This window comes from Pongo abelii, chromosome 12 (assembly GCF_028885655.2).
Source record: "Pongo abelii isolate AG06213 chromosome 12, NHGRI_mPonAbe1-v2.0_pri, whole genome shotgun sequence".
NCBI classification, from domain to species: Eukaryota; Metazoa; Chordata; class Mammalia; order Primates; family Hominidae; genus Pongo; species Pongo abelii.
This window is the reverse complement of record NC_071997.2, coordinates 87,149,591-87,175,601: the sequence shown is the minus strand read 5'-3', so window position 1 is coordinate 87,175,601 and position 26,011 is coordinate 87,149,591. Positions and strand designations below refer to the sequence as shown.

Genomic DNA, 26,011 nt, shown 5'->3' with positions numbered 1-26,011 from the left:
CAAAAGCAAAGCCAATTGGAATGATGATTAAAATTGTGGAAGATATATATCATTTTTGGAGGACTGGTTTTTCTAGAATACTAATTATAGCCTTACAATTTAGGAAAATGGTATACCTTAATATTTTCTGCTTTTTAAATATTCATTAGTAATGCTTTATAATTTTTCTTCATATTCATCTTTTACATTGCTTGTTAGTCTAAATTTTTTTTTTTTTTTTTTTTTGAGAAGTCTCACTCTGTTGCCAGACTGGAGTGCAGTGGCTCAATCTTGGCTCACTGCAACCTCTGCCTCCTGGGTTCAAGTGATTCTCCTGCCTAGCCTCCCAAGTAGCTGGGACTACAGGTACACACCACCACGCCCAGTTAATTTTTGTATTTTTAGTAAAGAAGGGGTTTCACCATGTTGGCCAGGATGGTCTTGAGCTCTTGATCTCGTGATCTACCCGCCTTGGCCTCCCAAAGTGCTGGGATTTCAGGTGTAAGCCACCGTGCCCGACCGAGTCTAAATATTTTATAGTGTGTTGTAATGAATAGGGATCTTTACTCCATCATATTGTTTTAACATGATTTTTTAGATGTTTATTTTACATTGAACCATTTTATGGAATTCTTAGATGTTCATTTATTCACCCAATATTTATTGAGCAACTGTCACATGCTGGGCATTTTTCTAGATATAGGGGATAAAGTAGGGAACAACATAAACGTATATTAAGGAATACACTTAAGCCCCCACCCCACTCCCCTCAGCTTAAATGAATGAGGACTTTTGTTTTTTCTCACAAAATATGAAGTCCAGTGCAGGCAGTTTGGGGCTATTTTGGTTACTCCATAATGCCAAGATAAATTTGGAAATTTTCAGTCTTTCTGATGTAATGTCCAGCACCTTCAGCATTCTATCTGCATTCCAAGCAGGAAGGAGGGCAAGGGCAAAGGTTAAGAAAAGCATGATAGCTGAGCTGCCTGCGCTCCCCGCCCTTTCTAACTTTCCTAGAATTCCATCCTATGACTTTTGTCTACACTTAATTGGTCATGTTCACATCCATTAGCCACGTCATTGCTCCTCTCCAGGCAGGATCTTCTTAGAAAGAAGGGGAGAAATCTGAACAAGCATCTAGCAGGCTGTGCCATGAGACAAAATTCTTGCTCTTATGAAGTTCAAAAATTTTATAGCTGAGGGTCTTGGATTTCAACAACCCAGCCCTTGGACCCCTTCTCTGCTTTATCTCCACTTATCCCATTGGTGGTCTCATTCAGCCTCACGGCTCTAAGCAGTTATGCTAGTAACTATCAAATTCACATTTCCAGTCCAGCCCACTCCCCTGAACTTCAAACTCACATAGTCAACTGCCTAACTTGACATCAGCACTTGGATGTCTAATGAGTATCTCAAATTTAACCTGTCTAAAATGAATTCCTTTACCAAAACTGTTCCCCTACTAGTCTTCTCATTTCAGTAGATAATTCTATACTCCTGATTGCTTAGGCCAAAAACCTTGGAGCCATCCTAGACTGTCTGTCTCACATCTTATGCCAGGAAATCCTGTTTGGCTCTACCTCCACCTAACTACATCCAGAATCCCACCACTTCTCACCATTTTTACCACTAACACTCTGATCCAAGCCACCGTTATTTTAGCCTGCATTACTGAGACAGCCTCCTAAAATCATTCTTCACATAGATAATCCTTCCTGAGCTCTCAGTTCTTTTTTTTGAGAGAGGGTCTCGCCCTGTCACCCAGGCTGGAGTGCAGTGGCACAATCACAGCTCACTGCAGTGTCAACCTTCTGCATAGCTGGGACACAGGTGTGTGGCACCATGCCTGGATAATCTAATTTTTATAGAGATGGGATCTCCCTATATTGCCTAGGCTGGTCTTGAACCCCTGGGCTCAAGAGATCCTCCTACCTTGGCCTCCCAAAGTCCTGGGATTATAGGCATGAGCCAGCACACCTGCTCAAATTCTGTTCTTGACAGACCAGAATTTCTTTTAATTGATCTTATCTTATCCTTTACTTCTGCTACTTATCCCACTATCATTCCCTATGCTGTCAGTACCAAAAACTGCAACTCCTCTGTAATCTCAAGGTTATGCACTCCCCTTTTGACAAGTATTCTTACCTAAACCCATTATTTCCTTTATTATTCCCACTCCAACATCCCTCCAACTTCATCAGGGTCTACAGTCCTTTAATCCCATACTTTCCCACTGCTCCTCACTGTCCCCTTATACTCTCATTTTTCTTCTTAACCTTAAATTCCATGGCCAATAGTTTCTTTGTTCACATGCCCTCAACTTCTTTGTCCTCTTCATCGTACTTGTTTGGCAAACCCCCAAACCTGATTAAATCACCTCTCCACCTAATCTGGGCCTGCATCCACACAGCTGATGGGCTGGAGAAAAAATAAGCTGACTGATCCTAGATTCAATTAATGATCAATAACCTCAAGTGAAACATTTAACACTGCCTAGAAGTCATGCTGTTTCCCTAGGCTTTTCACTCTCATTCTCATCCGTTCCTCACACTTTCTCTTCAAACCTCCAATTCCCTTTCTCTTCAATGTTCAGTCTCATATGATGGTATTCCTTTCAATGAGAAAACTAGAAGAAATTCAGAGACTTTCCATGAGCTCCTACATTTGCCTACCTACATCTGTGCTCATATACTTAGTCCTTTCTCCCGCTGATATGAATAAACTCTTTGTATTCCTATCTTAGACCAACCCCTTGTGCACTAGATTCCATCTGATCTCATTCAGTCAAGGATATCTTTCCAGCAATTCTCCCCTCTGTTTCCTGTATCATATTTTCCTGTTTTACTGGATCATTTCCATTTGTATACATTTCGTCTTAAATTTTGACTCCATTTCCCCCTTCCAACCACTATGCTATTTCTCTTCTTCCTTTACAGCTAAACTCCCTGAAAGAACTGTCTAAGTTTACTGTCTGCCATCTACCTCCTCCTACTCTCTTAAGCCCACTCCAATACAGCTCATTCTATTTATTGGGAAGAGTTATTATTAAAGGTGAGTAAAATTTGTCCTAGTTTTGGTCATCTTTCACATCTCAAATCCCACTGAATTACTCTGACTTTTCTAAGTCAACCCATTAATTAGACGCTGTCACCATTATATCACTTATCTGATTGTAATTTTACATTTTTATATGATTCTTTAATTATGCTTTCTTTCTCAATAGACTCTAAGCTCCATAAGGACAAGGATAATGACTATTTTTTTCTTTTTCTCTTCTTTTCATGCTCCCTACCCCTATCTATTTTTCTATCACAATTTCTGGTCAGTGACTAGCACAATGCCTGGCACACCAGGAGGCCACCAGTAAATGTATATGGGAATAAATGCTTTCTCATATGCCACTTTAAGTTTGGGAAAAGGAGGTCTGCAGAAGTAAAGATACCAGCTCAAAGGCACACTGTGGATTACTAATAGAATAGGGACTAGGAATAGAATATCATGGCTCACCATGCACACTCTGCAGTTATAAATGAGATGTGGCCCCTCATTTTATAGCTTAGGCCTTCTACCAGCCTCCACCATGTTTGGGCTGGATGGGACAAACTACACAATCTAGTGCAATGTCAAGTCCTTGTTGTGTCCATGAAAGCTTAGCTGCCAGGTCAACAGAGCAGCTTTACACTGTCAACTTTTCTTGTTCCTATATCCGAAGTGACCAGGGAGACGGCCTCTTCCCCCAAAGCATTCGTGTCAACTTACATCTCGGGCTTCAGAGTAAGAGTCTTCAGGTACACATCATTCATTACTGATCTATAGATTATGAACCTGGAAGAATACTGGGAGGAGTGAGTAGGAAGATCAACTTAAAGTTATAACATTAAGATAGATCCATTGTCAGTTAAAGACCAGTAAGAAACAGAGGAAAAGTATTTCAGAAATGAAATTGCTAGGCAAATAGTTGTATATATCAAAAAAGTTGATATATGCAACTTTTAAGGAACCTACTGCATTAAAAAGATCTACGTACACTAGTTGGATATATATTTTGAAAACAGCAAACCACCGGGTAGAACTATCATGAAACATAGTCACAGTCACTACTTAGTGACTACTACTAGTTGACCATATGATTTATCATCCAAAATGGGGCACTCTGAGAATAAAGAGAGGCAATATTAAAAATTATACCAGGACAATGGGTGTTTCCTAGGCAAATGAACAAGACTGGTCGTCTTTAGTGACTATCCCCTACTTATCATGCATGGAGAAAACCAGACACTCATTCAGTCATACAAATATCTTCATCAGGCAAATCAACAGCAGCAGCAGTAGTCAGAATGAACAGGATACCAGTTCACTGTGGGCTTTATTTTGATCCTGAATGGTCATGCTAATCCTTGCCATCTCCACTAAATAAAAACAGAGTAAGAGTCACTTCCTTTATATACTTGTTTTTCTTGTCCCTTCACACCTGATCTATATTTGATCTTTAAAACTACCATTTCTATCCCCATTTGAAGTTTAATTCTGATTTAAGAGAGGACACACTCTTCTATGCTAAGTCAAACAAAACCATTCTTCAAATTTTCAAAGGCTTCCCTCTTCTCCAAAGGTTGCATGAACCATATATTCTTTCATCAAGACTGACTTCTAGGTCATTCACTGAATCAACATAGCAAAAAACAAGTCACTAGCCACAAACATTTATTGTTGGGGTCAATACATATATCTTTTTGAGAAATGTTTCGAGCCATTCATTTGATAACTACAAACACGTCAGAATCTGTTTTACTGTATATTTCTGGCTTGCATGACAAGGGAAAAGAGATTATTGCAAAATTATGAATGAAGTCCAAAAGGCCAGATTAAAAAAAAAAAAATCTATAAAATGGAAGGATTAAACACTGCCCAGCCCTACTGTGTCAACAAAGACTGTACAATTCAAATCAAGAAGACAATCCCATACAAGTCCAGCAAGGCAGATGTTGGCAAGTAGAAGTTAAGCAATCTGTTATACAAAAACCAAAAGGAGTTATAGATAAATTACAAAAAATAAAAAACAAAATTTTAGTCAGAAAACTATTACTACATAAAGCCATGTAAGAATGTGTATTAGTTGTTTCCTTTAAGGGGAAAGGAAATCAAACTGTTGGTTTTCTATTTATTCAGAAGAAAAAATAAAGGAAAGTGTTTGGAAAATATTTCTGATATTAAGTGAATTATTTCTCATCTGCTACCTAGAGTTTACAAACAACTGACTTATCCTTGTCAATCTGTGGAAATGAGAAAATAAAATCAGTGTCTGGCCTTTGCGGGATACTCATAACACCCGAATAAGGTCCAGAGTAATCCTAGATCGGGGGATGTCAATGTTGAGTACTTGGACTTCCACTCTTTCTCCGGGGCCCAGTCCAAGGCTCCTTCTCTTCTTTGTTTTTGAAAGTTTTGCTTCAGTTACATTTCGTATGGGAATCAGCCCAGATTTCCCCACTCCTATATCCACGAAAATTCCAAAGAGAGTGGCATTCTCAACTTTGCCTGTAAGAACGGTCCCAACCTGCAGATCTTCCAGGCATACTATGCTTCTCTTAAAATCAGGTTTATCAAAATCTGTAAGAGAAAAAAAGTAAGTGTAAATAAGGCATTGTACTTCCTAGATACAACATAACTTTGTGAATAAGCACTTACTACATATTGATTATGTGCCCAGACCAATATTAAAGATTAAGGGGGGATTATAAAAGGAGCTGAAGACCAAGGCTTGCCTTCAGAGAACATGCATATCAGTTGGAGATAGCATTCATGCAGTAGAAACAATTCAAGAAAATTTACTTTCTTCTACAATGCTACACACTAGCATTATACATAAGGATTGAGAAGAAAGTCTTATTTTCCTCTTTGTGAAGAGGTGATGAGAATATATATTTGCTTAATAAATATACAAAGCTAAACCACAAACACAGAAAGTAAGACCTTTGGAAACAAGAGACTGGAGGCTTTTTTTGTTTTTCCCCCAGTGCCTGGATTAAATTGTTTAAAGATGGTAGAAAGTACATCAACTTTTTGTCAAATGTGGATGAAATTCAAATGTTCTTTCTTCCTCACTTCTTCCCACAAATTTGGAACTCAGAAAATCAATTCCCACCCATTTCAAATATATTTATCCAATCAACATTTATGGATTCTTGATTATCTATGGCTCAGAATCCCAGACCAGGTAGTACCTAATATTCTTTCTCTTCTTTCAATTAAATTCATCAAACATTTGTTAACTCTATTATCTCCTGGCCAGGCACTCTGCTGGGTGCTAGAGAAACAATGATGAAGATACAGACTTCTGTTTCCAAGTTCTTTATAGCCCTTTCTTCTTGCTCACCCCAGCATACATTTCTTTGTTCATTATTGTCCAAAAGGTAGGCATAAAGCATGCCAAGGAATCATTATGGTTCTAGTTAAAAACAAAGATTTTTATGAGGGAGACAGTTAGAACTAACAGTTTAAACGGGGCTGTGGATTATCTGTGGACTCCATTTATCCATGCTCCTCTTGAAGGCCCCCTTTCCTAGGATTACTGAGTGTTGACTCTAATAACAAAGAACACATTCTATGCTTGGATCTCCTTTTACTAAGGCCTCATTTTCCCCTCCACCCATTCCAGTTCCTTTTCCTCCACAGCTGTTGGCTTTATCCTGATGACTTGTTAAAGCTATCCTTTACATTTGTATTAACAACTGGTCACCCCTTTCTTCCCTTCCCCCAGTCCAATCATACTGATACCAAGATGTTTTAAAAATTAAGCTTTTTCCTATAAAACAAAATAAAAACCTTCTTTAAACTCCAAATCTCACTGTACCCATAAAAATGAGTATGCTAAAATTGGAATTGATTCTGTGGAATTTTACCTGATGCTAAAGCAGTGAATTCCAAAAGCAAGAAACCTACTGTAATGTAATATTACACTAGGCTAAGGCTGTGTCAAAGCAAAGTGGAACTAAGTCACTGATCAGGGGCAGAGGTAGAATGGTCTCCGAGACCCCACAGGCATTGTTTTTATGCTTGGAAATTCTTTCTCTATCTCTCTTTTCTTGCAGAGGTCCAGCTGCTGCAGATTCCCTAAGGGTTCCTGATCAGCTGTTTAGTTTAATCTTGCATGGAAAATCAGAGTCAGGAACTACTTAACATATTCCTGAAGACAGTCGGGGACACTGAGAAATCAGAAAATCCTCCGTGTACCATGCAAACTTTAACACTTTCATAACCAAGCGTTTTCAGCCTCTGTGTCTGGACTGCTTCTGATGAACCCAGTTAGGGAAATTAACTAGTCACCACAGTGTTAACACACATGAAATTAATTACACCATTGACAAAACAAAAGACATAATTATTATGAGTAAAGAATGAGGCATTAAGAAAGGAAATACTTTTGAGAAAATGGAGAAAAGAGACGTAACATAAAATATCATCACGTGGAAATGCCCAAAATGCTATCTGCCCCATCAAAAGTATAGTTTGTAAGCCTTCCTCACCTTGGGTGTGTGTTTAGTAGTAAGATGAAAGTTCTCAGACATTTTGAAAATTGTGACTTACATTAGAGCAAAGGTAGTTCCAAAGTTTGCTTAAAGAGACCTATTTAAAACTTCGCTTGCCACACTGATAGAACACTGCAGTAACTGGAAAGCTCAGTCCAGAGCCCAGATGCATCTGTCTTTTTGCTCAACAACTTGGTAGTTTAATTAGATCATATAATTTGAGTGTTGATCTTTGCTCTGAGTCTACAATGCAACTGGGATAATGGAACAATCGACACTATGACAGAAAAATGAAGATGGATGTGAAAAATTCAGTACAGGATACCTGCAGTTACAGCATTTTTTGCCAACCCTCTAACGCAAAGGATGTAGCCATATCACCTCCAAATCCAGTATTTTTGAGAACCAGTGCTCCACCTAGTACTCCTGCTAAAAAACAGCCAAGAAATTCCCATAAAAGGATACCGGGCCTCCAAATGCAGATGGATTTGTCTGCTGAAACATCCACACTGTGTGGAGGACTACTAGGAGGCTTCTACTCCCACATTTTTGGCATAGTTCTTACTGGGTGTCATTTTATTTTTCTTTAACTTAAAAAAAAAAACCCTACAGAAGAAGGAATAGTACAATGAAACTGCTGGATGTATCTCAAAATTCCTTTAAACCTTTTCAAAGAAGTATGTCTAACCATCTCAATGCAGCCTAAACCATAATAAAAAGAGCCAAGCCCTAAACATGGTATCATCAAAACTGGTTATAAGACCAGTGAGCAGATTCATTTAAATCTCAGGGATTCCTATTCAAACTTCCTTGGGAAGTAGGTCATTTGATACTGTAATTCTTTTTCACTGGGTCACTGCTCTCAACAACTATGGTTGTTATACTTCCCTCACCATCTACCTGTGCTGAAAGCTGAGAGCACTTTTAATTAGAAGGAAAATCAACAAGAGATATTATCTTATTTGTTCAATGTGTTCATTGACAAAGAATCCAAGAACTTGGAAAGCTATAATTTAGGAAGAAGATTCACCTTTTAGCTTGTGAAGGGACTGCTTTACCTTGCACTTCTGGCTCCCAGGAGATAAAGACAGCTTACAAAAGGACCATAAAAAAAAGTGTGCCTCCATGCATACAGCGGTACATGCATGATGCATTTCGTTTAGTAAATGGGAAATACACAGTGAACAAGGGGTCCAGGGAGACCACCTGGCTTCTAGCTTTGGCTCTGGATATTAATTATAATGACTTTGAAGGAAGATCACTATGCTTTAATTTTCTCATGTATAAAATGGGAGAATAATATCCATCTGCTTATGGCATAGGATTGCTGTGAGGATCAAAGGAGATAATGGGAGCTATGCAAATGCAAGGTGCTATAATTCAAGTTCAATTGTTTACCTGTTCGAAAGTCAAAGCTTTCAGGCTGGCTGAGACCATCTATGATGACCTGTAAGGTGTGTACTGTTGTTTGCAATCTTTCTGCAATTTTCTCCATTCCTTCCTTTTCAAGGAATGAATTTATTTTTTGTTGCATTTCAGGCTTTCCAATCTCATACAGTGTCCCTCCAATGGATGATAAAAACCTGCAGTGGAAAAAAATAAAAAGCCCAACACTTAACAATATTACTTCTTCTGCAATCTCCTCATACAGATCACCCTAAAATTCATTCATCTTAGACCCATAGGTCAATCAATCAGTCTTTATTGAGAATCTATTATGTGTCCTGTGCTGTAAACTGTCTTGAAAAAGAAAAGGCTGAGGGAGAGGGAAAAAGTGGATTAAAGATTTTTGTGCTATTTATCAAATGAAGCACCTGCTCAGAGTCAGCACCAAAAACATTTTTCTGTTGTTGTTGAGACAGTCTCGCACTGTCACCTAGGCTGCAGTGCAGTGACAAGATCTCAGCTCACTGCAAGCTCCGCCTCCCGGGTTCATGCCATTCTCCTGCCTCAGCCTCCCGAGTAGCTGGGACTACAGGCACCCTCCACCACGCCCAGCTAATTTTTTGTATTTTTAGTAGAGACAGGGTTTCACTGTGTTAGCCAGGATGGTCTCGATCTCCTGACCTCATGATCCGCCTGCCTTGGCCTCCCAAAGTGCTGGGATTACAGGCGTAAGCCACCGTGTCCAGCCAAAAATATTTTACAGTATAATGTTCATTATAAGTTTAGTGTCACATATATTTCAAAAATGAGGCTATCTATATTTATCTGTTCCCTACAATTTCAATTAGGAAAACATTTTATTTAAATTAGCTAATAGGCAAATGATGAAATGATACCAAACTCTAACAAAATATGCATTAAATATTGCCCGCTTTTGAAAAATGAATTACTCTATTCATGTGTCCTATCACTGCTTTTTACTTCTGTATACCCTTGATGGCAGTATTACCTGTGTAGCATACCATCAGCTTAATAACTCTCAAATTCCATCAACAGTTGGGCCTCATATAAACTAAATTATATCAAGTATATTCAGTATCAGAGTCAACAGAAAAAATATATGAGGGGATATCAAAAAGAAAAAGTAACTTTCTTCCAAAATGGAAGCAGGTAAAACTTCCATTATACTATCTAAAGATGAATATTATCTTTATATTCTTTATACATCATGTAACTGTAATATTTGCAAAATAAAAACATCTGCCTTTTATAATTTTCTTTTACTATGTTTACCATTACCTTTGATTGCAAAGCTACCTCTCAATTACTTTCCTTTATAATTCAGTAAGAAGAAAAAAACAATTAAAGGGTTAAGATGCATTTCCCTTTAATTTCATGTGAATACTGGGCTGTAGCTTACTTTCTTGACATTCCTTGGCTGGGTATTTTTCTACACCATTAAGTTCCATTTCCTATGATTAATGGCACTTTAAAAATGTCAACACAGTAATCAGGCAGATAGTGATACTAATGCCCTCAAATCCTTTCCTCTAGGGATACCTCTGGAATACAAAAAGAGAAAAAGAGAATTGCTGGAGGTTTGTCTATAATCAGAATGGGGATATATCCCATTTGGCAGGTTGCTGCACTATCAAAAAAAGAATGCTTGTGATTTTAAGTCTTTTTTGCATTGTTGTGTTCAACCAGAAAGGTCTCTTCACAGTGATACTCAAATCTGGCATCTAGTGGAGAAAGTTCTCCCATCTCTCACTTAAGTAGGGCATCTCTTTGGATTCAAATGTGCAACACTCCTACATTATTACAGCCACATATATGGCCAAAAATAGACACACTTTATGGCATCCGACTAATTCTCTTGAGAATGTATTTTGGTTAATGGTCTAATAAAATACCAAAATGTTGGTGTTTGGTCTCCCTCTTTGAAAATGAGCTTTCATCCAAACTGGTGGTCAGTGAGATAACACTGTAAGTCTGTGTGTCCGTGGCCTCCCCAGCATGGTGGAAAGGCAGCCAGTATCTCTTAGTGCTGATGGATGGACAGTAGCATACAAGGGTCCTGGTGACAGGGAACAGCTGCTGGAGCTCTGACTGATGGGGCAGACGACACATGACAACCTCTGCCCAAATCCAACTTCCTTATACAACTTTCTAAATAATGCGTGCCCTGCTGAGCAGGCTTCCCTGGTATTCACCTTCTTGGTTTTACTGGTCTGCAACTGGCTACTTAGCGGAGTATCTTTCAAATCCTCAAGATTCTGGCTTCTAACCATCTGTTAAAAATGACAAAATGTATACTCATGTGCTGTAAGTCTAGAACCTTGAATAGCATTTTATAATTAATAAAAGTAACTAAATGGCAGAAACTTCCCAAAGCACTGTATGAGTCTATCTTAAGGTTGCTTGCACATGTGTATGTGTGTGTATGAGACAGAGAGAGAGGGAGAGAGGAACTAACTGCTACCAAAGTCACTTCCAAATAAAGAATTCTGCCTATAGTGGTTGCAGATGTAACAAGAACATTGGTCTGTTTAACCTGGGTGCATATTTCATATATAATTTTCATTCTTACACACATAAGCCTGAGGGCATTAGTAACTGAAATCAATAAAAAAGCACCAACTTGTACTCCTAGCTAATGCTTCATATTGATCAACTCTATTTTTAAATTACTACAAAGTCAAGTGCTTTTTTATTTTGAAAACTTTCTTAAAGTTAACAAGGTCACACACACACACACACACACACACACAAAGAGCCAACAACAAAGAGAGGAACTGTAAAACGAACTTGGAATAGCATTCAAACTGACCTCTACCTCAATGAATTTTAAATATAGTCAACTGTACATGATAGGAAGCAATGTTTTATGCTTAGTAGCCATTCAATAAACATATGTTCCTTAAATAGCCTAAGAAAAATTTATTCTACGTATTCTAAATTTCACTTCAGAATTAAGTGTGAAAAGTAATATCCAATACAAAGTTTCACTTTAGAATTGAGTGTGGTAATACTCAATACAAAGTACTTTCTAGCTCAAAAGTACCAAATAAAAACACACTGCTTTATGAAGCTTGGCATACAGAAGTGAATAGGTAGTGATAAATATCTGTCAGACATTGTTCTAAATAGATTTTTCTCGTTTAATCATGACAATGATCCTAAAAGACAGGTATCATGTCATACAGAAAAAAAAAAATGAGGGTCAGGGAGTTTAAATAACTTGCCCAAGGCCATGAAGTTATTCTAACTCGAGTTTTATGCCACACACAATATATATGTCTGTGTATAACAAGATACGTAAAATTTAAAGTCCTATATTTGGTTAAGATAGAAAATAATACTTTTAGTAATATTTTACAAATAATTTACTGGCAGATTACTTTTAACATTAAAAACACTGAGTAAACCTGCAAAGAAATTACATACATGCTTTTAAATAGACAATTCTTTCAAAAGTCAATGAATTATTAAAGTCATATTCTCATTTTCTCCACTGTTTTTGGAAGGCTTTTTCAGGTTGGTAAGGACTGTTGTTTTTATTTAATATGTAATTTCATCCATCTTACTTAAAGTAAGAAAGTAGCATAAATGCAACAAATAAGCACATCATGTTCTTTAAGCACACATCTGCACAAAGTTAAAATACAGACCTTGCAGCAGAGTTAATGCTTATTTTTCAAACAGAATGCTATATAACTTAAAATGGCTAATATTTTCAACAGAAACTTGTTATAAGTGCAGGGCTTTTCCCCTCAAAGAATAAGAAAAGTCTTGTAAGCCTTTTCCCAAAGAATAAGAAATTCTCAAGATTCATGACTTCAGACATGGCCATTCAGTTTTATGTAATCATTTCCAGCATGGAGATTTAGGAGCTGAGGACTTGGTTCATTACATTAAAGCAACATGATACCCCACAGAGCATAGAAGAACCATGGTGATGCAACACAATCACTTTAAAAACAACTTAATATTAGCATGTGCTTTGTGGGCAAAACACATATGATTTACAACTCCACCAAGAACCATGCTATAAGGGCAAAGTACATCTAGTAGTCTACCCACTCTCAACACTTTCCAGAGACTTTTCTACTTGTTTATTTTTACCCATTAGCTTTACTCAGTTTTAATACAGTAACGCAACAAGCACAAAATTAAATGCAAGAACACATCATTTTAGAAATGAATAGGTACAGGTAGATAGAGCAGGTCTTAATTTGTAATACAGGTTAAATATTCAATAATTTAAAAAGAAAGCTTATACTCTAAGAAAATCTGGCCTAAAAAACTATGTAAACTGTGGGACATAAATGCAAGTTCAGTAGTAATTTGTTACTCTAAAAATCTGTTACTGTTTCTATATTTTCTCTCTATATAACATATATGTTACTCTATGTATACATTTCTTTAAAATTTATTACTCTCTATTTTCGAATTTACTGCTCTTAATATTAAAAATTGAATATAAATTCAAGTGTGGCAAATGAGGAAAACCTACTGCTCCTTTAGGCTATCTACAGAGGAGCTGAATTTACACAGCTGAGAATACCACAGTACCTATTTAGCTTAGCTTACAAAAGGAGTGCTGGCTTCACCATAGGGGCTGTTCTAGCAGTCAAATCAAAGGGACAGCAATGCAAACTGCATTTTAATCATCATTGAGGAATCTTTTCAAACTTTTTTTTAAGACAGGGTCTTGCTCTTTCACCCAGGGGCTGGCTGTAGCAGTGGTGCAATCACAGCTCACTGTAGCCTTGGTCTTCCAGGCTCAAGCGATCCTCCTCCCTTGGCCTCCCAAGTAGCCGGAACCATAAGCCCAGCTAATTTTTATTTTTTAAAAATGTTTTGTAGAGGTGAGGTCTCAATATGTTGCCCAGGCTGGTTTCAAACTTCTGGGCTCAAGAGATCCACCCACCTTGGCCTCTAAAGTGTTGGGATAACAGGCGTGAGCCACTGCACCTGGCATTTTCAAATGTCTTACCTCCTTGTTAAACCAAGATACTGAAATAGGCCAGAATCCTTAACAATCTATGCTGGTGCAAAATATACAAGTAATTATAAATTCAAGTATCATTCATTTATAGAGAGGCCCACAGAACTACCTATTGTACTACAGAAGCTAACAGATATCTAGTGAAAATAATATTTAAATGGCATTTCTTAGCATAATAATCAACCACAAAAAGGGCAAAGAATTATCCAGTAGAACTTACAGCTGAGACCGTTTTTTTACAGTAAATTAACATACTAAGATAAACATTTTAAAAATGTAACCCCTTCAGAAAGTCATGAAGTTGTTCTGAAAGCTCTTCCAGACTCTGATGAGAGAATATAGTTTTAAAATGCATGCAGCTATCTGGGCATGGGTGGGGGCATTTTAAATGTTATTTCTTGGTACCATTTGGAGCACCTCCTGCATATATGAGTAGAAGAAAAAAAAAAGAAATGAAAAGAGAAAGATTTCCTGTCATACATGAAGGAATGTAGTTTGTCTTCCAAAGGACTCTGTATTATAAGCATCAGACTGTTACCTGCTTCTAACTTCTGAAGAACTTACTAAATGTTTCCTGCTTTTTCAAAGATCTGTTATACATGTACAGAAACTGGATACTCACTGCATGTTGCATTCATTGTATGTAGGAGAACATATCCTTAGAAAGCTGTTTTATTTTAAAATTTCTATTACTTAGCAATTTAGCATTACTGAATAAGAGTAAACATTTTTTAAAGTGCCATTTAAAAAGTCCTGAGACAGAAATCTTCTAAAAGATTTAGGATGATCATCTTTTCAGAAGTAGTTGAACAGTGCTCATATAGTTACCTCAAAGTATCTAAGATCAGTGAAATAACCAATGCCATACACAACCACAGTGATTGTGTAGCTTTTCCTATTTCAGAACCACTCGCTTTATACTGTGTAATTATCATATAATTTAAACAAATGTATGTATACCTCTAAATGAGTATGAGTATATAAAAATAGGAAAGGTGTCGTGTACTGAAATGTTGCTATTATTGCTCCAAAGACATCTAAACTGTTGTAGGAACTGTCTTAGAAATAAATTTACAAGTGACATTGAAAAATCAGTCTTCTCACATTTTGAAAAATAACAAACCATTACCCTCCCAAAAGAGAACCAGAAAAAAAAAAAAATCAACAACCCAGTATTATGCAGCCTGATCACCCTCTTTCCTGTGAGTCTGGTTGTTTCACACACCCTGCCATTCCCCCGCCCAAATGATAAAGATTTGCTAAAATCAAGGCTCTTCAAAGGAACATGACAAAATGCTGAAACCAACAAAAAATAATTTAGAAAAGCATACTCAGCTTTATTCAATAAACGTTTATTTACTGTGGAGGAAGGCTCTATGAAAGACAATAGAGCCTTTGCCTTGAATGAGCTTACAATCTAATTTTAAGTAATGACAGTATAAAAAAAGTCTTCCGCTTATATCTGCTCTTTTAGAGGTAGGACTTTATGTGCAGACAAACAGATACTTTGAAAGTGCCCAGAACAGATTATTTCATTTAATTCTCTCAAATATTTATTGTGAATGTAGATTTGCTGATAGGAAAACAAAATCTCAGAGAGATTAAGAGACTTGCCCACACCTGACATCATAAGGCAGTAGTAGTGAAGGTAAAAGTTATAACAGATTACATCTTCATTAGCATGCCTACCCTTTTACTTTGGGAGATTTTCATGCAGACAAAAGATTTAGATCTCTGATAAACCTTGGCACCCAGGACCACTGCCTGGGAGCAATTTCTTACTATTTTTTAAACCAAATTCAAAAGGAAAAAGCTTTGGCTCTTTTTGAATTTCTGAATAAGAGTTGGACAAAATTAAGTTAGTGATTTCAAAGGCTACAGACTCTCTACAGCTCAAAAACACTGTGTTTAGAATTAATATAATTTAATTTACTGCCTGTAAAGCCATAATGTGGATTAGTGTCTGTGAATGTTTGAAAGAAGAGGGCAGATTAAAAAAGTAGTATTTAAAAACATACAGGCTCATGGTGGAAAAGCTGAAATTAAACAGACCTTGTACCACTAGGGAATAAAGCCTATGTATCAGAGGTAGAGGACTCTTCCTTGGGAAACAGCCTTTTTACTATAAATGCCATACTGTCAAGGAATCCTCCTACCAAAAAATTTGAAAATGCTTAACATCTGCCATTTCAATAAATCCCTAGTTGTCCTCTGAATGGGCAAAAACATTGTTATTCCATCTAAAGAGTATGCAACTGAGGTCAAAGTAACTCGCTTATGGTGACACTGAGAATCAAAAGACAGGCTAAGATTAAAATCCATAGTTAGGCTGGGAGCAGGAAGGGCAGGAGGAAGATAATGGGAAACTAAATCAATAACCTACTGAGTTTCAGGCTCCAGACTGAGTGGTCTAAACTTGATGAAAAGAAAAAAAGAAGGACAGGCAAATATTTTGAAGATGGAAGAGGCTGAAGCAAGCACAATTTTGACTGGCCGGCAACTCCCTCACACTCCTCCTTCATTGGGTACTAATAGGTTACTCAAGAAACACAGGAGAGAAACCAGCATTTTCTCCAGTCTCAAAACCCAATATTAATATTCATTAACAATGTTAAATGTCTCAAATTACATCCAGATCACAGGAAAAAACAACTTTTTTCCTTGGGGACCAACCATTGTAACTCTCCCCCACTCCCTCCAACTACCCCCATTTCTTTTATGGCTTAGCTTAGCCCCTCCTCAATCACAACAAAAATAACAGCAATAATAATCATATTAACACTAGCTTACTCTGTCCAGGTGCTAAGTATTCTACATATATTAATTAATATAACCCCATGAGATATGGTACTATTATTACGCACATTTAACAGACAAGAAAACCGAGGTATAGAGAGGTTAAATAACATTCCCAGTTCAAACAGCCATGATTTGAATCCAGGCAGTCTGACATTTCACTGCCTCCAGTGAAATGAGCTAGGGGAAAGTTATATCAAGTCTCAGGTTCTTGATCTTCCTAGTTTCCTCTACCAGCTTTGCCAGAAACCTCATGTGGGCTGTGTTTTGGAACAGTGTGTAAGACATTGGATATGACAATCAATCCATAGCCTGATCATCTAATTCTCAAGTGGGTGAATTTTTTTCACTTTTCTCATTTGTAAGGGCACTTTTGAAAATACGAATGTTACCTCTTGGGAACTATAGTAAGATGTTTAGGTTTTAACTACTAACAACAACAACAACAACACACAAAACTGGGCCCAGTGGCACACACATGTAGTCCCAGCCACTAGGGAGGGTGAGGAGTAGGGTCATTAAGCCCAGGAGTTTGAGTACAGCCTGGGCAACATAGACTGCTGCATCTTTAAAAACAAAATTCACTTTTAGCAATCTGTCCACTTAACATTTTTATATTTAGGTTTGGCCTCTCTTTTATAATGCTATGTCTTTTTATAAGGCAATCTAATATTGTCTAGCCATAGCTCTATTAGAAATTAATGTAGGATAACTAATTGACACACATCTTACATTATCATTTAGCAAAAGCCAGGAACGAGTCTTTATGCCCTGCTGCCAATTCTTAAAAGGCAAGTCCAAGTTCAGAAAAATTTGGGCTTTTTCAAATTTGCAAATAATCTCTTAGGTCTGTTTACCTAATCATCATTTATTATACAGCATTTGCAGTCGGATTTCTTTTCAGGCAAGTTTCCCACAAAGGAACATGTTTTTATCATTGCAGGAGTTAGCTGGCATGCCAATGCAGGACGAAGCTGTGGTGAATTTTAGATGTGGGGAGGTGTGTTAGACATATTCAGTAGGCTAATGACTCACCTGTCAGAAAAATTGCAAATTACGAGTCATGGGTCTTCTGGTTGCTCATAGTGAAAACTCTGAATATCAAATCTGTGAAGCGTCAACGGTTACTGTTTGTTTTTTAAATAAAACCAATGTAAACTCTTTGCATTACAGTCAGTTATTAGTTAGAAGACTTCTTTGCTGGGCAGTAAGCTCGGGTTGGAGGGAAGGCAATGAAGACTCTGAAGGCAATTCTCAAGGAGCAGTTCAGAGATGCTAAATCCTTGAACAGGAATGGGAAAGAGACAGAGACTGAGATATGCCCACTCATTAAGGGTCTTCAGTAGAGGCCATTCTTCACTATCTGGCTTGACTTATTTTAGCTCCACGGCAGGGAGCTAGGCAGAACCTTTAAGGGCCCTCCCCCAATCTCAACTACTTTTTAGCTCAGGGCACCAGTTAGGATCCTTTATATTCATTTATCTCATGACGGAATCCTTGTGTATCTGTTGGGTTAATCTACTTTTGGTTCTAAAAACCTGACACAAGTTTTTAGTAAATTAAAGAAAAACATTTTTTGGCTTTTGTACAGAAGTTTCTTCCCTCCCCAAATAAATATTCTGCTATGTGATTATTCCTGTCCCAGACCTGAATTTTACATTCACGGCTGTCTACTCTCTGATACTTTTCAACACTGTTTGTAAGGGTCACAAATAAGCACATCAGCAGAAACAAAGGAAATCCTATAGTACAAATATCACAAACAGGTATTGATACAAATCATTCCTTGATATACATTTACCTGGTCCATTCCAATGCTACTGCATGTGATATTCCTGCTACACAGGCTGTTAACCACTTATAGAAACTAGTATTAGAATTCCTCCCTAATGGGAAAAAATTGAAATAACAAATACTAGCTAATGCTTTATCAAAATGAGTGCCAAGTAACAGTCTTGACATTAAATTTCCTGATATTTTTCAAGTTAAATCAAGAGCACAACCACTTTCAAGCTTAACTATCTGGAGTGAATCAAATTCTTAATGCAGCAGATTCTCTGGGAGAGTGCCAGGTCTCACTGTGGCACATACAAATCAGCATCATCTGCAGCACCAAGCACTACTCCTGGCACCTTATTCAAGAAAAAGAGGAAATCGGATACCTGCCTTAGCTCTCTGCATCAACCCAAACGGTAGGACAAAAACAGAGGGGGTAGTAGTGGGGAGAATAACCCCTAAATAGGCTGTTTCTGGGTCTCATTCTACTAATATAGCAGCAATTTTACTTATGGTTTATGGTACACAACACAACGAACTCACACACACAGACATGACAGTTTCTGGATGACGACAGAAAATGGTAAGAAATCCTCTTTCATGGTCTCTAGACTTTTAGTCTGCAAAATCTAGGAGGGCCTTGGCCCTGGATACAATGCTCTGTGAAGGCAAATGGGATTCAGTTGGGGAGGTCTTGAAATTTTTTCAATCCACAAGAGATTCTGGAAGAAGTACTTACACAATATGTAGGAAAGGCAACATTAGGAAAGGATGATCTATGTGTTCTACCAACAATTTTGTTTGTCAACAATACAACCGCATTGACCACAGCCAGTTTAGATTATGTGAGAAAAAATACATGAATTAAAGTAAACCTAAACATTTCATTTTGTTCTCCTGAAGTTATCAGTTCCTGAGTAGTTCCCTTCCTCAGTGTTCTTTTATGTAGTCATCTTTCATTATTAATTTCTATCATTTATTTTTTCTTCAAACATTGCCATATCAGTATTTGTCAGGTGCTAGGGATAGAGAGGTAAAACAGGCTCTTATGATCCACGTCCTATTGGAGCTTACAGCCAATAATTATAAACTAACCTGAAATTTAATTGTCACTAGCTTAGCAAATCTGGTGCCAAACTTTCAGATGCATTATTTATTTTGCAGAGACAAGGACAACTGAAGAAGCTCATGGCTTTACTATGATATTCTACTATGTTATACTCCTTTTTGACCATCTGAGCCTATTATGAGTAAGTGGGGTATGGTGGAGTAACCAAGGGGTACATCAAAAGCAGCTTTTTAATGAAAAAAATTAACATTATTTTTCTTGCTTTTATGCAAGATGTGTCTTAAGATTCCTGATCTCTAAGATAAGTTCAGTGTTCCCCATATTCTTCGTATTCTTATTTTAATATTTACTCTGAATTTTGTTGATGATTTTATGCATCATTTAGAACGTGCAGAGCACTGTGGCAGGGGCTGAAGAATATAAAAATGAATAGAGGTGGTTTATGCCCTCCAGGAGCCTCCCAAAGTAGGAAGGATATAACTTATACTCACAGACACCATAACAGAGGTAAGAAATTAGTAAATGCCCTTAGTGAAGCATAAATGTTGTTCAAGGAGAAAGATCTCATTTCCAGCTAAGGATATCTCGTCAGATCAAAGATGATTTCAAGGCTCTAACTGAGAAACTGAAAGGATGAACTGAAATAATCTGAGATGAAAAAGATTGTAGTTGAAGATTTTGGGGAGAGAGGGGTTCAGATTTAAGCATGTTAGGTTTGAGATCTTAAGTAGGCAGATACAGTTTGGAAGAGTGGTTTGGGCTAAGAATATAAATTTGGGAGTCATGTGCTTATAATAGTCCTTGGAGCCATAGGACCAGATGAGATCACTATGGGAGTGATCACTGTTTAGTTCTTTAACTTTTCCCTTTTCCACTCCCCTCCAATACAGTGAGTTTCCACTTCATCCTCCACAGTGTCTCTAGTATTCATATTATTTTTGCCGTTTGTAACCAGTTACTAATTTTCATATCCTTCATCCAATCTTTCAGTAAATCCTATTGACTCTACTTTTAAAGTATATCCAGAATCTGAACACTTCTCACCATGTCTTCTGCTGTATCATCTGGGTCTCAGTCATCATCTTTCTCTTGGATTACAGCAATTAGTTTAACTGGTCTCCCTGCTTCTACCACTGCTCCTTACAGTGGACTTAAAACAGCAGACAAGGGGATCCTTTTAACATATAAATCAGATCATATCACTCTTTCAGAACTACAGTCAAGCCCCTATAGTAGCCTCCCAGTGCCCTTTTGACTCAATCTCCTATTTTTCTCTCCCTTGCTCACTCTGCTCTGGCCACATTGGCTGCCTTGTTATTCCTTGAACATGTCATGCCTGCTCCCACATTCGAACCTTCACACTCTCTGGCTCCTCTTCCTGGAACTGTTTCTCCAGATATCTGCACAGCTAACTCTTTCCTCCGTCAAGACTTTTCTTAAATGTCACCAAGTCAATGAGGCCTATGATGACTACCCTACTTAAATTTTCAAACCCTTACCCACAATCTTGGCAATCCCTATTCCATTACTCTGCTCTTTCCCTGTTTCCCACAACATTTTATCACACTGTATAATTTATTTATTATGCTGGTTGTATACTGTGTCTCTTTGAGAGCAGGGATCTTTGAATGTATTCCAAGATTGCATAACAGTACTTGGAATATGGCAATCACTCAAAAGACTTTTTTAAATGAAAGGTTCTGTCAGTTCTAGCCTAAGTTAATGGAAAGAGATTCATGCCATTAACCATTCATTACTGAGCCTTTTTTGTTTGTCTTGTTTTTGTGTGGGGCTAGTAAGGACTGATGATAAGAGAAGATGGAGTTGTAAAAGGAGGGACAAAGGGGGGTGGTACAAGTTTCAATTTTAGATACATAGAGTTTCCATTGCTATGATACTCATGAGAAAATCTCTCACAGACAAATGGAAAGGTTGGGCTAGAGCTTAGAAAGGCCTGAACTAGGGATGTTAAGACATAGGATTTGAATTATATAGTCAGGTAAGATGGTCATGTGTATGAGTAGAATCATCCAAGGGAGCAAGTAGAACAAGTAGAAAAGATGATGAAGGTCAAAAGCTTGAAGAATATATACATCTACAGGGCCAGAGGAGAAAGAGAAACCAGAGACAACATAAAAGTCATGGTAGAAGGTCAGTAAGCTGATAGTATCAAATGTGGCAGAATGGGTAAAAGAGTTAAGAATGGAAAGAGGTGACTGGTCATTAGTTGAGAGAATAATTTCAGAAGAGGGGTAAGGATAGAAGCCAATCGTAAGGGACTGGGAGAAAGCAGGCAGAAAGAATTAGAGGCAGATAGTTCTGAGAGGGTCAGCAATGAAAAGAAGGAGTGATGAGTTAGAAGGTCTAAGGGAAAGTAAGATAAAAGGTGGCCACAGCTTCTAGCTTTTCGGAAGTGAGGAATAGGGAGACCCCAGCAATAATACATCTCTGACCAAAAATGATGAGAAGAAGTGAAGACATTAAAGATATGAGACAGTTATAAAGCTTTATAAAGCTATTATAAAAAATCTTATTCATTTGGCTGCCAGTCCCCCACCCCTCACATTTAGAGGTGAGGCAATTAAGACACAGAAATCAATACAATGGGCAAGGTCAGGAGTCCTCAGCAGCAACCTGGCAGAAGTCAGGGTGGGGAAGGAAAGAGAATCAAGACATGGAGGAGCAGTGTAGGGAAGGATGGGGCAGAAGGAGTAAAAATACAGAGACAATCTGAAGACAGGATTGTAAGGTAGTTTTGAGTTTTTTCAGTGAGGTAAGAAGCGTCACCAGGTGAATGTTAGAAGACAATGAAACAAGTAAAAGGAATTTAGAATAGAACGGCTTCAAAGAACTATTGAGGGAAAATCTATCTGTGGCAACAGTGTAGAGCAATACTCTAAATCCCATGTTCCCCTTATATCTTCTATAACATAGGTTCTCTTGCCATATTTAATTGACATTCTACCTCCATCCTTTTGCTGAAAACCCCTGCTCTGGCTCTAGGATGAACATGCTACTCCTGCTCTGTACCATACTCCTCTCCTAAAATAAGACGGCAAACACATGCCTCATATAAAAAACATGATGGAAGCGAATTATTTTTAGTGGAATATTCTTCAGGAAATAGCATATCTGCAGCAGAACAGCATAAAATTCTACATACTCTAGAGAAGAATCCATTTCCTACATACCCCTTAATAAAATAAATCGGCAAAGTTTCATTTATTGGACGGGGTAATGTTTCCTTGAGAGAAAAGGCAGTGTCAAATTTCAGCCACGTGATGATAGAGTAACACTCAAAGACAGCGTATTCCAGATACTCTTTTTTTTTTTTTTTTTCTTAAGAAGCACATGTAACACAAGCCCTGTTACTTTTCTGTGCAGAATAATACATAGAGTCTTTAGGGTACAAATACCTTTAATTGGAAAGACCATTATGATTTCATTAAAATCTGGCCGCAAGCTAGCTTTTTCATTGTAGCCTAGTTAAGAGCTCAAGCTTTAAAGTGACATAGATCCAGTTCAAATCTTGGTTCTACTAGCTAAGTTAGCTTAGGCAATTTACTTACCTATCAAAGACTCTGTATACCTGAAGAAGTGGGAATAATAATAGTACCAACCTCACAGGGTTGCTGTGTGAGGTTTAAATATGATGATGCTTCTAACATGCTTGGTAATGAGGAAGTAGTCAATGAAGGTTGTTTATACTGGACCATTAACTATTCCAAAGCTAGCCTGAGCTATATATTTCTGTCTCCAATCTTCTAAATGCCTCTTTCTACAGAATGAAAGTTTTAAAAACCTAGCCTAAATGTAACCTTCTGCATAAAACTTTACAAGATTCCCCTATCTGGAAATGAGTTATTTTTCCTGGGAACAATCTTTGTGCTTCACAAAGGGTACTTTCTAATTGTTCAGCACTATTGTGATATCTGTGAATGTAAGTTTTATCCTCCCCAAGGAATTATTAGGCTCCTTGAGAGCATAATCACCTCTATTCATTTTTATATACTTCAGCCCCTACCAGTGTTCTGTACATTCTAAGTGATGAATAAAGTCATCACCAACAAAATTCAGAGTAATTATTAAAGTAAAGAACACAAAGAATACGGGGAACACAGAACTCATCTTAGAGATGAGGGATCTTAAGACACAACTTGCATAAAAACCAAAAAAAGTTTTAGTTCATAACAATTAAACATTCATACTTCAAAAACATAACATTATAAGCAGATATAAAAGGTAAACAAGTAGAAAAAAATGCCAGTCCATATAACAAAGGGCTTTAATATTCAAAGAACTCATACATAAATAAGGCCTTTAAAAAATTATATAAATAATAAATATGAACAAAAAAGTTGACTTTCTTTAAACCACTAAATAACTCAGGCTATAAAATATAATCTCGATTTTCCTAAAAACAAATATGAGACAGACTATCATAAACACGAAAAGAAAGACATAATCATGTTACATTTTGATGTATTTATGTGGGTGATATTATGGAAGGGTGACATTAAAGCCATTTAATTTCCAGTAGTTTTCTGATACAACTAAAACATGAAATGTACTGCAACAAAAATTCTTTTAATAGAACTGAAATCAAACCAATGATGACCTAATCACATCTTAAATGGGCCTTTTTCTTCCCTGGGAAGACACTTGTGTGAGAACATATAGAGTATGAACTACCTATGCTGAGTGATGTTTAAACTAAGCGTACTTGACAGACAGAAATTGCTATCACAGTTCCAAACTGGATAATGGGGATGGCAAGATAAATTGCTAATTTCATCTCTAGATTTTACACTTGATCTTAGCCAAAAGGCTGAAAAGCGATCATCTCTAGGTTTTAAAGGTCAGGAGTTGGACTGCAACAGAAGAAATTTCCCACTGAACAGTTCATAAATACCCTCCTCCTGAGAGACAAGCTTAGTCCCAAAGGAAACAGACAGAAAGGTGAAGTCACTAGCAGGGCATTTATATTTCACATGCAGAAACTGGACCACATCAAAGTTGAAAAAAAAAGTCCTGTTTACAGGAGAAATTCAAGATTTTTCAGGTTTGAACATTGCTGATGGCATTATAAATCAGTGTGTTACTTGGGGATGTATTTCAAGAGCCACAAAGACTTTTAAGCCCTTTGGTAGAGTAATTCTACTTCTAGGAATCCATCATAACGAACCACTATTAGCACTACTATAACTAAAATAAGTTACAGTTCAATCAGTTGATGAAACATTATCTAGCTTTTAATGAGAGGGGTATGTAGAAACAAAAAAAAATGTGTTTACAATAGAAAGCAAATTAACAAAAATTGAAAAACTTCCAAACCATATTATAACTAGATTATGGAAACAAACAAAAACATACATTATAACAGATACTGGCCGGGTGCAGTGGCTCACGCCTGTAATCCCAGCACTTTGGGAGGCCGAGTAGGACTGCCTGAGCGCAGGAGTTCAAGACCAGCCTGGACAACATGGTGAAGCCCCGTTTCTACTAAAAATACAAAAATTAGCCGGGCATGGTGGCACAGCACATGCCTGTAGTCCCAGCTACTTGGGGCTGAGGTGGGAGGATTGCTTGAGCTCAGGAGGTTGAGGCTGCACTGAGCCAAGATCACACTACTGCACTCCTGCCTGGGTGACAAAGTGAGACCCTGTCCACATCCCCTCCGATTGATTCTCCCCCTCCCCCCAAAAAAAGATAGTGATTTGCACAGAACAAAATGATAATTTAGTCTCCATGTACACCTCAGAATTACTGCAAGAAGTCTATGAATCCCTGTGCACATATGCACCTTCTCTTCAAACACTAAAAATACAATTATGGAACCACAATATTTTTTTATATTAAAAAAATCAGAACCATGGCTCAAAGTTGAGAACAAGACAAGGATATCTACTCTCACCATTCCTATTCAACACTGTACTGAAGGTCCCGTCCATTGCAATAGGCAAAAAAAAAAAAAAAAAAAAAAAGAATAAAGAAAAGAAAAAAAAGAAGCATGAAGATTAAAATGGAGGAAGTAAAGTTTAATATAGTTACTGATGACATAACTACTTATATAGGAGAACTTAAGGAATGTACAAATACCTAGTAGAACTAGTAAGTTAATTTAACAAGTCTGCAGGATATAAGGTTATTATACAAAACTCGTATTTTTATATATTAGCAACAAACAAGTAGCAGCAAATTTTAAAAACTCCATTTACAATAGTGTTGAAAAACATATAACACATTTAATAAAACACATGTAAAACCTGTACACCGAAAACTACAAGACATTGCTTAGAGAAATAAAAGAAGACCTAAATAAATGCTGACATAATAAGTTCATGGACCAAAACACTTGATAAATATTATTAAGACAGCAATATGACATTTTTTTGTCTCTAAAAAAATAGAGGTAAACCACAAACTGGGAAAAATATTCATGAATCATATATTTGACAAATTACA

General features: G+C 37.2%; 1 protein-coding gene across 1 annotated transcript in view; it reads right to left on the bottom strand.

The window, feature by feature from the left end:
- Positions 1-4,666: 4,666 nt before the first annotated feature.
- The window catches only part of SRBD1 (S1 RNA binding domain 1), a 231,114-nt gene continuing 209,769 nt past the window's right edge, over positions 4,667-26,011 (bottom strand). Inside the window, 2 exon segments of the mRNA NM_001133776.1 lie at positions 4,667-5,589; positions 8,907-9,091. Coding sequence (NP_001127248.1) covers positions 5,300-5,589; positions 8,907-9,091 — 475 coding nt within the window. The 3' untranslated portion in view covers positions 4,667-5,299.